The sequence below is a fragment of the Portunus trituberculatus genome, chromosome 48, assembly GCF_017591435.1.
Source record: "Portunus trituberculatus isolate SZX2019 chromosome 48, ASM1759143v1, whole genome shotgun sequence".
Classification (NCBI taxonomy): Eukaryota; Metazoa; Arthropoda; class Malacostraca; order Decapoda; family Portunidae; genus Portunus; species Portunus trituberculatus.
Window position 1 is genome coordinate 11,713,527 of NC_059302.1, and position 15,000 is coordinate 11,728,526.

The window sequence follows — 15,000 nt, forward strand, 5'->3', positions numbered from 1 at the left end:
CTCCTTTCTCCTCTTCTTAATTCTCTTCTTCCTTCTCCTCCTCCATTTCTTCTTCTTCTTCCTCCATCTCTTCTTCTTCTTCTTCCTCCTCCTCCTCCTCCTCCTCCTCCTCCTCCTCCTCCTCCTCCTCCTTTCTGTTCGCCAACACAACTTTATTATTCCTTTACACACACTACAGTCTCTTTCCTCCTCCTCCTCCTCCTCCTCTTCTTCTTCCTCTTCCTCCTCCTCCTCATATACCTCCGCAAACACTTTCTCTCTCTCTCTCTCTCTCTCTCTCTCTCTCTCTCTCTCTCTCTCTCTCTCTCTCTCTCTCTCTCTCTCTCTCTCTCTACTCGTATATCCTTCTCGTTCTCTCTTTTTCCCCTACCCGCTCCCCCTAGTCATTCCCCTCTCCCTCTCCCTCTCCCTCTCTCACTCCCTCTCCTTTTCTTCCCTCTCCCTCTCTTCCCTCTCCCTCTCCCACGACCTAGCGAAGGGGCATCACGCTTTCCATGACCCGTCGGCTAGTTACCCCACCCACTCCATATTTTCCCCTCCACCCTCCTCTTCCTCCCTTCCTCTCCTTTCTTTCTCCCCATCTTCCTTCATCCTTCTTCCTCTCTTCCTCTCTTTCTTCTTCCCTCTTCTTCTCTCTTTTCCCTTATTTTCTGTTCTTTCTTACTGTCCTCTTCCTCTTTCTCTTTCTCTCCTCTTCTCTTCCTCTTTCTCTCCTCTTCCGTCTTCACTCTCTTCTTTCCTCAGCTCCTGTCTCTTTTATTCTCTCTTCCTCTCTTTCTTCCTCTCCTCCTCTCTTTTGTCTTTCTTCCCATTCTTTCTTCCTTCCTTCATCATCTCCCATTTTCCTTTTTCCCTCGTCTTTCCTTCATTTCTCTGCCTCCATCTTCTTTCCTCTCATCTTCTTTTCTTCCTTTTTCTTCTTCCATCTTTTTTTCCTATCTCTCACCTTCTTTCCTTCCTCTTATCTTCCTTTTCCTCTCCTCTTCTCTTCCTTCCTCCTCCTCCTCCTCTCCTTCCTCCCCACCTCCGATACGAGAAGGGAGAGATGGTGGTGGTGACAGAATAGTGAAGGATGGTGATAGGTGGTGGTGGTGGTGGTGGTGGTGGTGGTGTTAGTGGTGGTGGTAGTGATGATGGTGGTGATGGCAATAATGATAATGGTTGTAATAATGGATGGTGTCTTCGCATTATTGATAAAGATGTTACGCCTCTCTCTCTCTCTCTCTCTCTCTCTCTCTCTCTCTCTCTCTCTCTCTCTCTCTCTCTCTCTCTCTCTCTCTCTCTCTCTCTCTCTCTCTCTCTCTCTCTCTCTCTCTCTCTCTCTCTCTCTCTCTCTCTCTGAAATTCGCCACCGTTACCATCATTCTTTCTTTATTTTCCTTTCTCTTCTTCTTCTTCTTTTTATCTTTTTTCTTCTTCTTCTTCTTCTTCTTCTTCTTCTTCTTCTTCTTCTTCTTCTTCTTCTTCTTCTTCTTCTTCTTCTTCTTCTTCTTCTTCTTCTTCTTCTTCTTCTTCTTCTTCTTCTTCTTCTTCTTCTTCTTCTTCTTCTTCTTCTTCTTCTTCTTCTTCTTCTTCTTCTTCTTCTTCTCCTCCTCATTCTCCTGCTCCTCCTTTTCCTCCTCCTCCTCCTCCTCCTCCTCCTCCTCCTCCTCCTCCTCCTCCTCATCATCATCATCATCATCATCATCATCATCATCATTCCCTTTCAATGTGGCCCTGACATTTCTTTGTTTTCCTTATTAATTTCTTCTTTTTTCTTTCTCTCGTATCTTTTCTCCCTTCTTCATCAAGGTTTACATTTTCTCTTATATAAGAAATTTTTCTCACGGATTTTTCTTCCTTATTCATTCGCTCGTTTATCTGTTGTTTTTTTTTCTTTCGTTTTTTCTCTTTTAACACGTAATTCTTCCATATTTATGAGGATGATATAGAAGGGAGGAGGAGGAGGAGGAGGAGGAGGAGGAGGAGGAGGAAGAGGAGGAGGAGAAAAGGAATAGGAAAAAGGAGTAAAGAACGAATATGAAAAGAATAGGGATAATGCAAAGAAGAAGAGGAACAAAAAGAAGAAATGGATTAAGAGGAAGAAAAGTTGGAAGAAGAAGATAGGAGATGGAGTAGAAAGAGAAGGAAAAATAAAAATAAGAGGAGGAGAAAGAGGTGGAGGAGGAAGAAGAAAAAGAAATAATCGGGAATAGAAAAGTGAAAAGATGAGTGGGAAAATGTAATAATGATTAGAGGAAGAAGAGTACATGAAGAAGAAGGAAGATAAAGAAGATAAGGAAGAGAAGAACCACAAAGAAATGCAAAGGACAAAACAACAACAACAACAACAACAGTAGTAGTAGAAGGAGGAAGAAGAAGAGGAAGAGGAAGGAGGAGGAGGAGGAGGAGGTTGAGAGGAGCCAGTCTGTCCAGGTCGTGCATAGTGGTGTGGACGGAGGAGGAAGAGGAGGAGGAGGGGGGGTAAACTAGTGGAGGAAGAGGAAGACCAAGAAAAGGCGAGAGGAGGAAAGGGAGGAGGGTGTAGGATGACTTGAGAGAGAGAGAGAGAGAGAGAGAGAGAGAGAGAGAGAGAGAGAGAGAGAGAGAGAGAGAGAGAGAGAGACGCAGAGGCAGTTAAGTAAATAGATGACAATATAAGGTGAACGTAACTTGGTGTGTGTGTGTGTGTGTGTGTGTGTGTGTGTGTGTGTGTGTGTGTGTGTGTGTGTGTGTGTGTGTGTGTGTGTGTGTGTGTGTGTGTGTGTGTGTTCAGCCTTCACCCTCATTACGTGACATGAATATACTAGAGCACAACCACCACCATCATCACCACCACCACCACCACCACCACCACCACCGCCACCACCATCACTACTATTTCCTTTCTCACAGGTACATTTTTTATTCTCTTTACATTCCTGTCCTTCATTTCGTCCTCCTCCTCGTCCTCCTCCTCCTCCTCCTCCTCCTCCTCCTCCTCCTCTGCTTCTTACTTTTGTTTACTCTTCATTCTCCCAACTTCATTCTTCCTTCTTCACATCCTTTTTCATTTCCTCCTCCTCCTCCTCCTCCTCCTCCTCCTCCTCCTCCTCCTCCTCCTCCTCCTCCTCGGGATCAACAACCGGTACAAAGTAATGATATTTTCGCAAGGAGGAGGTGGAGGAGGCGGAGGAGGAGGAGGAGGAGGAGGAAAAGGAGGCGGAGCAGGAGGAGGAGGGGGAGTAGATTGAAGTTGTGTGGAATCTCTTGATCATTTCATTTTCTTTCTTTCACTTTTATTTTCTTCTTGCTTGTCTTCTTTCGTTTTCTACTTTTAATTTCTCTTCCTGTGTCTTTTTTATCTTTTGTTTATCAATATATCTATCTATCTGCCTATCTATTTACCTATCTATCTATATCTATCCGCATATATACTTAAGGATAGTCTATCTACCTATTTATCTATCTACCTATTTATCTATCTATATTTATCCTCATATACACTTAAGGACTGTCTATCTACTTATTTATCGACTATCTATATATCTATCTACATATCTACCTATCTATTCATCTATTTATCTATTTACCTAGGTTTCTATTTCTATCTACCTACTTATTTATCTGTTTATCTTTCAATTTTTGCCACTTCTTTTTCCTTATAATTGTTTTACACGTAATTTTCATTTGCATAGTTAATATCTTTGTTTCTTTTTCATTTTTCTTTATTTTAACCTTGTGACTCTTGCCTTTCACGTATTTGACTTGCGTCTCTCTGGCCTCGTGTTGTACTTCCTGTGTTTGTTCGTTTCGTCATTCTTGCCTTGTGGATTTTGTTTTGAATCTTTTTTTTTTTCTTTTTTTTTCGTTTGCCATACTGGTGTTCTTTCAGTATTTGTTATTTTTGTTTACTCTTTTTCTTACCATTTCTTTTTTATTTGATGTTTTTTTTCTCATTTTTTTTCTAAGTTCACATTAAAAAGCATCGACTAGTTTTCTTTTTTCGTCAATTTAACTTAAATATGATTTCTACTGCATTCATTACTTTCGTGTCTGTTTTGTTGCTTTATACATTGATAATAATTATATTTGTTTTGTTTTGCGTTCCATCTTTGCCCACATCCTTATTTTCTCTCAGTTTCACTTCTTTTCGTTTTCGTGTATTCGTTCTGTTTCTTTCTACTTTCTTCTTTTGTTCTTTATGTGATTGTGTTATATCTGTTGTCTTTCATTCTTTTGTTTTGTTCCCCCGTTTCTTCACCTCTCTTAGATTTTCGTCTTTTTTCTGTTTAGTTTCTCGTCCTTTCTCTCACTCTGTTCATTCTGTTGTTCTCTAACTTGTGGTAATCCTTTTGGTCATTTTCTTGTCTACATTTGAACACCTCAGTGGATTCATTGCTCCTCTGGTACGAAGAAATAGGAGCAAGTTAGCACATTTCCATTACGACCCATACATTCTTTACCAAAGCTGACAGAGGACCAGGAGAGGAACGGAACAGCTGTAGGGCCCCATTCTGAAACACTTCCGCCTTTCATTAGGGTTGTTTTCCATTGACCACAGAGGTAATCATTAAGGTTTTTACGATATTTCTCTCACTAATACGTATAAAAACCTTCCTTCATGAATTATCTCTAGAACCACGAAAACACTCTTGCAACAAACTTAAGAATCTTCTACCAAGCATAACCTGCTTAAATGTAGTTCAGCTGAAAAGCCAGATAAGTCATTTCGCTTTATTTATCTTGATAACGTAAAAATCATTGCAGACTTATCACCACTGCCATGAAAACCATCTTGGAAACTGTTAATACCTTCCACCAGAGTATTCAGAGCAAGATAGGACTCTGGAAGCTTTTAATATTATCAAACTCGTGTGGCGGTGCTGTGGAAATCTAATTAATTATATAAAAACCTTCTTGAACTGTCACCACAACCATAAAAAGATAATCTGAAGAGCTCTAGTACCTTCCACCAACAGCATGTTCAAATGTGCAGCCGATTGTTTAAACTCATGTGGTGGTGCTGTAGAAATCTCATTAATTATATAAAAACCTTCTTGAACTATCACCACAACTATGAAAAAAAACCCTGAAAAGCACAAATACCTTCCACCAACAGGCTGTTCAAATGTGCAGCCGAAGTAAGACACTATAACCGATTAATGAACTTTTAACATCATCTCTTTCATTAATGAGAAGCCCACCTCGAATGATTACCAAATAAAACATAAAACGACTCTAGAGAACCCACAGTACCTTCCCCATCGCTTGTTCAATGTATAGACGAGGCAAAGACACCGGAAGCTTTCAAGATGGTGTTCCTTGTGAGGCGGTGTTGTGGGAGTCATTGGCGAGCGAGTGAAGCAAGTCAATCGGTTTAGTGGTCTGGCAGGTGATCCATCATCGTGAGCAGGCCCGTGGTTACTCTGGCTGTCAAGAGGGTCCCAGGTGGTCATTAGAGAGAGAGAGAGAGAGAGAGAGAGAGAGAGAGAGAGAGAGAGAGAGAGAGAGAGAGAGAGAGAGAGAGAGAGAGAGAGAGAGAGAGAGAGAGAGAGAGAGAGAGAGAGAGAGAGAGAGAGAGAGAGAGAGAGAGAGAGAGAGAGAGAGAGAGAGAGAGAGAGAGAGAGAGAGAGAGAGAGAGAGAGAGAGAGAGAGAGAGAGAGAGAGAGAGAGAGAGAGAGAGAGAGAGAGAGAGAGAGAGAGAGAGAGAGAGAGAGAGAGAGAGAGAGAATATATTGAGTGTCGTTTCCTCTTCGTTTATGTGATATTACAAGGGCCAGAAATGTAGTTAGAGATATTGATGGATAGATGAGAGGTAAGTAGGCAGACAGGCAGGCAGAGACGGACAAATAAACAGATGGATAGGTAAATAGATAGATAAAGCTAGACAAAGCGATAAAAGTGGATGTAGAGAGAGAGAGAGAGAGAGAAAGAGAGGAGGGTTATGAGGAATGTTTCTTCATCCTGACACACAAAGAAAAAAACATTACAGATTGATTTGTAAGAACAGAAAACGAGGAAGAAAATATATGTTATTGTGGACACTTTCTTCCCTGAGTCATCCGAACAGAGAGAGAGAGAGAGAGAGAGAGAGAGAGAGAGAGAGAGAGAGAGAGAGAGAGAGAGAGAGGTGGGGAGAGAGGGGAACGCTACTAGGCCGTGACAACACCAGCAAGTGTGTGTGTGTGTGTGTGTGTGTGTGTGTGTGTGTGTGTCCACGCCTCAGCCCCGAAAGCGTTCCCATTACTAGGCAGTGAAAGTTGCACATAGGTTCCTCTCTCTCTCTCTCTCTCTCTCTCTCTCTCTCTCTCTCTCTCTCTCTCTCTCTCTCTCTCTCTCTCTCTCTCTCTGGTGCACTGTTTCTTCCATATTCACTTCCGGTATCTCGTTTCATCTTTCTCTTCTTCCTTTCCCTTACTTCCTTCCTTCCCTTCTTTTTCCCTCTTTCTCTTTCTCTTTCTATATATCTCTCATATTCATCTCCTTGTTATCGGTTCCTTTCTATTTATTTATTCTCTATTTTTCTTTCCTACTTCTTTCCAATACCTTTTCTTTTATAATTCGTAACTTTTTTTTAACTTCTTTGATTGTATTTCCTTACGTGTCTGTCTCATTTCTTTTATTTGCTCTATTATCACACTCCTTTCTTTCTCTTGCCTTTTAAATCTGTTCCTCTCTCTCTCTCTCTTCTCTCTCTTTGTTTTCTTTGTTTTCTCTCCTTCAGAACCGTTTGTGTTTTTCTCATTTATTCTTCACATCTCTCCTTTATTTTATGTCCTTTTATGCTTTTTTTTTTTTTAATAATCACTGTAGCCTTTCTCATAGCTTTTAAATTGCTTTCTTTTCTTTCTCTTTCCCCCTTTCTTTTCCTTCTTTCCCTCAGAACCTTTTGTTTTTTCTCTCTCATTTATACGTCACATCTCTCCTTTTCCTATTTCCTTCTATGCTTGTTCTTTCCATCATCTCTGTAGCGTTCTCGTATCTTTCAAATCGGTTCCTTCTCTTTCTCTTTTCCCCTTTCTTTTCCTTCTTTCCTTATTTTCTCTCATTTATACGTCACATCTCTCCTTTTTCCTATTTCCTTCTATGCTTGTTCTTTTCCATCATCTCTGTAGCGTTCTCGTATCTTTCAAATCGATTCCTTCTCTTTCTCTTTCTCCGTTTCTAATTTTTCTTTGTTTGCTTCCTTCCCCTCTTCAGCAACGGTAATAATAGTAATTTTATCTCGCACGGAGGCACAGATACCTGAACACAATGCTCGGAGAATAAAGACAGATAAGGAGACTGTACCAATTTCTCTATCTCCTTTCATCTCCTTCCTTGCCTCTCTTTGTCTCCTTCCACCCTCCTTTTCTCTCCTTCCCGCCACCCATTGCCAAGCCCCAAGACCATTCACATCAGTTTAGTGTCCATTGTCTCTCTGTCTGTCTCTGTCTCTCTCTCTCTCTCTCTCTCTCTCTCTCTCTCTCTCTCTCTCTCTTGTTCATTACTTTGAGTTTTTTTTATATTTTCGTTCTTTTATTTTTGTCTTCTTCTTTTCTCTTTCCTCTCCCCTCCTCTCTTCTCTTTACTTCTTTTCATTGTTTTCTCTTCTCTTCTCTGTTTCTTCTCTCTCTCTCTCATCTCCTCTCATCTCTCTCTCCTCTCCTCTCCTCTCCTCTCCTCTCCTCTCCTCTCCTCTCCTCTCCTCTCTCTCTCTCTCTCTCTCTCTCTCTCTCTCTCTCTCTCTCTCTCTCTCTCTCTCTCTCTCTCTCTCTCTCTCTCTCTCTCTCTCTCTCTCTCTCTCTCTCAGGTTTGTGGTTCTTGCTTTCTCCTCAGCCTCAACTTAACCACTCAAGCCAAACCAAGTACTCGCAGTAGCTCTCATGTTTACCAGATAGAAATACTACCTTGGCTGGGTACACCTGGCGGGCTGGTGTGGGTAGATAGACTATTCTGAAACACTTCCGCACCGCACCTCCACTACATTAAAAAGAATCTCTGTTAGTTGAAGTTACACTGTTTTAATTGTGTTTCTATGGGTTTTAGTGGAAGATTCATGAGGTTTTTACTATATTAACAGTAGTATGAATGTGAGATCGCAGTTGATCGTCTCTGTAGCCTTTGAAAATAGTCGTGGTGATCGAAAGATGGCAAAATATTTCAGTATACGAGTCTTTTTGATAAACCCACTGATTTTCAAGAGTGTTTTTATTGTTTTGGTGACAGATAAACAGGTGAATCACTTTGAGAATTGGATAAATCATATGTGGCTTTTGAAAATCGTCCTAGTGATCGAGAGAGCAAAATATTTCAGTATACAGATCTTTTTAATAAACTACATGGATTTTCAAGAGCGTTTTTATGGTTCTGGCGACAGATTAACAAGAATTTAACATCATAAACAAGAGAAGCACTTGGAAAATAGAGTTCATTATCTTTGCCTCTTGAAAAATAGTCGTGGTGATCAAGAGGACAAAATGAGTGTCTCGATGTGTTATGTGACTGTGGGCGAGTGTAAGGTGATTTTAGTAGTGGGCAGAAAGTATTGTATGGTTCTGTGGTTAGCGAGTACTGGCTTGTTAACTGGCGGGTGCATGAAGTGTTGGTTTGAAAGTAAGGTGTTGTTGTTGTTGTTGTTGTTGTTGGTGGTGGTGGTGGTGGTGGTGGTGGGTGTAGTGGTGGTGTACTGTACCATATGTCTGACTACTACTACTACTACTACTACTACTACTACTACTACTACTACTACTACTACTACTACTACTACTACTACTACTACTACTACATATGACATTACAGTGGTGGTGGTGGTGGTGGTGGTAGTAGTATTGTTATTGTTAAGGTTGTTTTGGTTGTTGTTTTTGTTGTGTGTTTGTTTTTGTTTGTTTGTGGTCCGCTCTCATCTTTTTACTGTAACTAACTAACTCTCTCTCTCTCTCTCTCTCTCTCTCTCTCTCTCTCTCTCTCTCTCTCTCTCTCTCTCTCTCTCTCTCGGCACTGTTTTTTTCTCTGTGTACGTAAAAAAGACTGATAGCATTGACGTGTGTGTGTGTGTGTGTGTGTGTGTGTGTGTGTGTGTGTGTGTGTGTGTGTGTGTGTGTGTGTGTGTGTGTGTGTGTGTGTAAATTTGCTTGGTTTACGGTGGTAGGTATGCTCAGTGAGGGAAAAAGTGGAGGGAGAGAGAGAGAGAGAGAGAGAGAGAGAGAGAGAGAGAGAGAGAGAGAGAGAGAGAGTGGGTGATTTGTAGAGTGATGAGCGTAAAGGAGGAGGAGGAGGAGGAGGAGGAGGAGAAGGTAGATGGACAAGTGTTTGAGGAGTGTTAGTGAGGCGAGGCTTGTGTTGCTTTACAAACACTCTAGGGGTCTTGATTTCGTAATGGAGGCAGCGAAGACAGTGTTGCCAGACCCATAAGGGAAGCCTCGTGTGTGTGTGTGTGTGTGTGTGTGTGTGTGTGTGTGTGTGTGTGTGTGTGTGTGTGTGTGTGTGTTTTCCTCCACCTGTTCTTGTTTTGTAATCATGTTTGTTTCTGTCCAGCTGTTGTTGTTTTTTGTGCTTGCTAAGTTGCTTGTCCGTCTGTCTGTCTGTCTGTTTGTCGTTGTGCTTGTTTTCCTGTCTCGTCTGTGTTAGTATGTTATTTATTCAGGTCTGTTTGTCTGTTTGTCTGGCTGTTTGCACGAGTTCCAACTAACTACACTCGTCATTACCAACACTCCTTCATTCATTTGCTCTTTATTCATAGGAAATATCAGACTGAAGGCACACACACACACACACACACACACACACACACACACACACACACACACACACACACACGTCCATACCGTCAGATAACTACTTTTTACTTCATTAAGGTTACTTGGATCACTATCTGTGGGTTCCTTTCCACACTTTTTTGCCTCTCTGCTTCCCGAACAGGTGATTATTGTACAGACTGGCTTAGTGACAAATCAGTCATGTACTTATAGCAGAGAGAGAGAGAGAGAGAGAGAGAGAAATTAGGTTAGTGAGGAGGAAAAATGTGTAAAATATATAACACTAAAAAAGTAAATAGGTTTGTTATGGATTCTCTCTCTCTCTCTCTCTCTCTCTCTCTCTCTCTCTCTCTCTCTCTCTCTCTCTCTCTCTCTCTCTCTCTCTCTCTCTCTCCCTGAAACATGATCCCGTCACAGTTTCTCTCTCACACGTCACACTTATGCCTCACCCTTTTAGATCCTATTACTCTCCCTCACCACCACCACCACCACCACCACGAACAACAACAACAACAACAATAACAACTTCACCACCACCACCACCACCACCACCTTATTCATACTTATTTCAACTTAGCTCTTCACAGATTCATGTATTATATTTGTCACTTCTAATAGCGCCGTGTTAACTCTTCTGTGGTGCAAATTTTAGTCAGTCAATCAATTAGTCAGTCAGTTAGTCAGCCAGTTAGTCCGTGAAGTGGCCAGTCAGTCAATCAGTCAGTTAGTCAGCCAGCGAATTGGTTTTCATCCTATTTTTTTTTTTTTTTGCCATATTCTTCCTTCTCTAACAAATTCATTGATAATTCTGACTCTGTGTTTTTTTTTTTTTCTTTTGCGCAGATGGACCATTTTTTTCTTTGCTTTTTTTTCAAATGTTAAACTGAAAAAGAAAATTGTCAAAAAGAAGGTAAAGAGAAGGATTGCATAAAACATCAGTTAAGACTAAATATGACGTGGCAAGAAAATAAAACGAAGAAAAACATATGTGAGAGAGAGAGAGAGAGAGAGAGAGAGAGAGAGAGAGAGAACACATATTTTCGTCAGACAATCACTCTTACTCGCAATATGTGTATACACGACCACATATTGCCACTCACCACCATTCACCACCACTCCCCACCACTCCCAACCACCACATCGTCACCACCGGGCGTTAAATCACCATCACCAAGCGTAACTGAGCACCACGCAGCGTCACGGCCGTCACTGTGACCTCTGCACCGCCTCGACTCTCACCGCTGTTCACATATTCCTCTTTACAAACACCAAGATCATTTCAAGCTCCACAGAATTCGTAAATAGCTTTGCAGTCATAAGAGACACTGCATTTATCCTCGTAATTTCTCTTTTCTTACTTCTTCCTTACACAAACTCCTTCATCACTTATATTAGCTTTGTAGTGTTCGCAGAGACTTTAGTTATTGTAAAAGACATTGTACATATCTTTGTTATTTCTCTCTTTTATATTTTCTACGTTATTCTTACTTTCAAAGATCTTCATGAATATATGTATTTTTTTTCTCTCGCTTTTGTAATATTCTTACTTACAAACGTGTCCATAAATAGTTTTGCATTCATAAGACAATATATTTATAATTCCTCCTTTATTTAACTAAATTTTTTCCTTGTAAAACTCTCTATATTTTTACTGCATAATATTCATAAATGGTATTGTAGAAATAAAAACGATTATTTACCGTTATAATCTCTAAATCTACAATAAGCGACTTCTCTATAATGTTGGATGCGTTTAATGAAGAATATGATATGAAAATCTTCAATAGACTACCCGTCTCTCGCACCATTGCGCTGTTTACTCCATCCGGCGTGTGTTGGGGGACTTTGCAATCACAATAAGGAGACTATTTCATCCGTGTTAACTCTCCTGTTGTTTACACTGCGACAAATTTTTCTACAGTACTAAGTGTGTTGATAAAGTTTTGAGCTTTGATAAGGTTAACCTGAGAATCATTCCCCAACACTGTTTTAGGAGATAGAAAAAGAAGAAAACGGAAGGGAAAAAGATAAAAGGAAAGGAGAGAGAGAGAGAGAGAGAGAGAGAGAGAGAGAGAGAGAGAGAGAGAGAGAGAGAGAGAGAGAGAGAGAGAGAGAGCATAGTGAATAGGTGAGGGAGGGAGGGAAGGAAGGATGAAAGGAAGGAGAGTAGTCGTTCGAAAGTCAGTAGAGAGGAAAGGGAGGGAGAGACGGAGAGAAAGAGAGGAAGAGGAGGAACACACACACACACACACACACACACACACACACACACACACACACACACAGAGAGAGAGAGAGAGAGAGAGAGAGAGAGAGAGAGAGAGAGAGAGAGAGAGAGAGAGAGAGAGAAAGGAGGGGTGGGAAACCATGCTTGTTATTTACGGTGTTGTATTTCATGTTAATGCGAGTTTTTTCGTCATTGGTGGCCGCGTTTCCACCTGTAATAGTATTCTGTCAAGTGATTTGCATATATATATTTGTTCCCCGCGCGGCCACCTGCTGCGCTGTGGTGCTGCGCTGTGTTGTCTTCGCGGTGGCGCCACAGCATAGAATTTTCGGCGATTTTGCGCAGTTTTCATTTAAAATACTGTGGGAAATTCGAAAAGCGATGTTTTTTTTTTTTTTTTTTTTTTGTTCTTTTGTTACATTTTTCTGACCTTATTTGCTTTAAGTTAGTATTTTTGTAGCTTTGTTTTGATGTTAATATTGTTTTCTTTCTTGCTTTTTTTTTCTTTGTGTATATGTTCGAATTTTTTTTCTGTAGAGTATGTTTTTTAGTAGAATTTGTGTGTGTGTGTGTGTGTGTGTGTGTGTGTGTGTGTGTGTGTGTGTGTGTGTGTGTGTGTGTTTAATGTGCACTGTTCAGTAATTTCTCCATATAACTGATTTGAACTTTCTCGTCTTCAGCAGCATTTTATTTATTTGTTTACGTTCTTTCATATATTTTGTAAGTTCCAGCCTTCTCTTAATGGTTTCTGGCTCTTTATCCAATCTTTTCTTCCGTAACTCATCACAGTTTACATAATCTGTTTCCATCTCCTTATTTCGGTTTAGGAAGTAATTGCTCACAGTAAAGTACATTTTTATATATCTTTTTTCCCGTGTTTTATATATTTTTTTTTTTTTTTTCATATTTCGGTGTCTTCTGAGTTCAATGAATTTTCACACCATTTAGTTGATTTATTGACGTGGAATTCTTTGTTTTTTTTTTTTTTTTTTATTGAACACAAGGGAAGCAGGTCAAGGGTAAAAACTGTTTCAGAAAAAATAATCTTTCTAAATGTGTCTTCCAAAAAAAAAGCTGTAACGGTTGATTTTAATTCTGGTTTAGTTCAGTCTGACTCACAGAATCTGTTTGATTTCTGAGCTGCATGGATCTTGCTTTCCACCTGTCCTTTTCTCAACTTGGCTTTATTTTTTTGTTATTTTCAGTCATGCAACATCTGCTGGAAGTGTAAATTTCGTAGATATAATTGACTAATTCCCTACCTGTCCTCATCTTTACGTATTTACCTTGATTTTGTTTATTTTGTCACAACATATGCTTGATGCGTAAATTTCATATATCAAATTTCTCAGCTTTCCTTGTCTCTGTTTTCCGTGATTTTTCTTTACTTTGAGTCCGGCAACGTCTATTTAGGTAACGAATTCCACATATCTTCCTTCCCACCCGTCCTTTTCTTTATTTATCTTAGTTTTCCCTTTAAAACGAGCAACATGTGTCCAGGCTTGGGGCTCCACACGTCTCCCTCAACACCTGTCCTTTTCTTGATATACTGACGCTGATTTTCTCCAGTTTCATTCAGTTAACATCTGCTGAGCGTGTAAGTTTCGTCCTATTTCCCATCTATTTTATTTTCGTTGATTTTAGACACCTGTATATATATGCATTGAGTTTTGTCTTTTTCTTAATACACTGACACAAATTCTCTCTTAGTTTTAGTCAGGCAACATGTGCTGAACAGGCAAATTTCACTATTTTCCATCCATTCTTTCCTTAATATTTCGACCTCAATTTTCTTTAGTTTCAGGTTCTGAGCTCCATATATCTCACTACCCACCCGTCCTTGACTTAATATATTGACCGCATTTTTCATTTGTTTTACTCAATTGGAATAATTTTGTTTATTTACTTGTAGATTCATTGTTTTCAGGTAAAGAACACCTGTTTAGATCCTGAAGTCTTTATCTCTTTCCACCCATTTGTCCTTTTCTAGATATATTGGCCCTATTTTTCGCAGGTTTCAATCTAGCAACATTTGTGTTTCGAGTCCTTTTCTTAATGTTCGTTTTCTTTTCAGTGCGGCGCCATCTGCTGGACGCGAGAGGTGAGCCAGATCAACGAATCCACACCGAGACTCGCCCCCAGAGGAAGGTAAGCGCCGATTTCACCCCGTTAAGCAATTTCTTCTTGTTTATTTCTGACGCGCGATGATTCCACCCTGGCAGGCAAACATTTCACTATTTGCTTGTTTATACTCACTGCGTAACCTTGAGTGTTGTGTGAATACAGGTTTTGAGGTACACTTGCACACACACACACGCCCGCACACACACACACACACACACACACACACACACACACACACACACACACACACACACACACACACACACACACACACACACACACACCGAGTAGTGTAGTGGTTAGCACGCTCGACTCACACTCGAGAGGGTCCGGGTTCGAGTCCCTGAAAGCGGCGAGGCAAATGGGCAAACCTCTTAATGTGTGGCCCCTGTTCACCAAGCAGTAAATAGGTACGGGATGTAACTCGAGGGGTTGTGGCCTCGCTTTCCCGGTGTGTGCTGTGTGTTGTGGTCTCAGTCCTACCCGAAGATCGGTCTATGAGCTCTGAGCTCGCTCCGTAATGGGGAAGACTGGGTGACCAGCAGGCGACTGAGGTGAATTACACACACACACACACACACACACACACACACACACACACACACACACACACACACACCAGTCACTAACGGGAGTCTATTTAACCGAAAGAATTTTTATCCAGTTAATTCTCTCTCTCTCTCTCTCTCTCTCTCTCTCTCTCTCTCTCTCTCTCTCTCTCTCTCTCTCTCTCTCTCTCTCTCTCTCTCTCTCTCTCTCTCTCTCTCTCTCTCTCTCTCTCTCTCTCTCTCTCTCTCTCTCTCTCTCTCTCACTGACCATCAAGATGTCGAAAGTTATGACGAAATGAATAAAAGTGATGATGAAACAGTCTCTGATCAATTACCTTTTTTCCGAGGAGGAGGAGGAGGAGGAGGAGGAGGAGGAGGAGGAGGAGGAGGAGAAGAAGAAGA

The 15,000-nt window shown here is 40.8% G+C and overlaps 2 protein-coding genes across 6 annotated transcripts in view; one reads left to right on the forward strand and one right to left on the reverse strand.

Annotated features, from left to right (window-relative positions):
• Positions 1-15,000, reverse strand: part of LOC123498836 (arrestin domain-containing protein 17-like) — a 59,374-nt gene that overhangs the window by 21,209 nt on the left and 23,165 nt on the right. The window lies entirely within an intron of this gene.
• The window catches only part of LOC123498835 (tudor and KH domain-containing protein homolog), an 88,849-nt gene continuing 86,707 nt past the window's right edge, over positions 12,859-15,000 (forward strand). Inside the window, exon 1 of the mRNA XM_045246288.1 lies at positions 12,859-14,073. Within this exon, the coding sequence (XP_045102223.1) occupies positions 13,981-14,073 (93 nt within the window). The 5' untranslated portion in view covers positions 12,859-13,980. The remainder of the gene's footprint in view (positions 14,074-15,000) is intronic.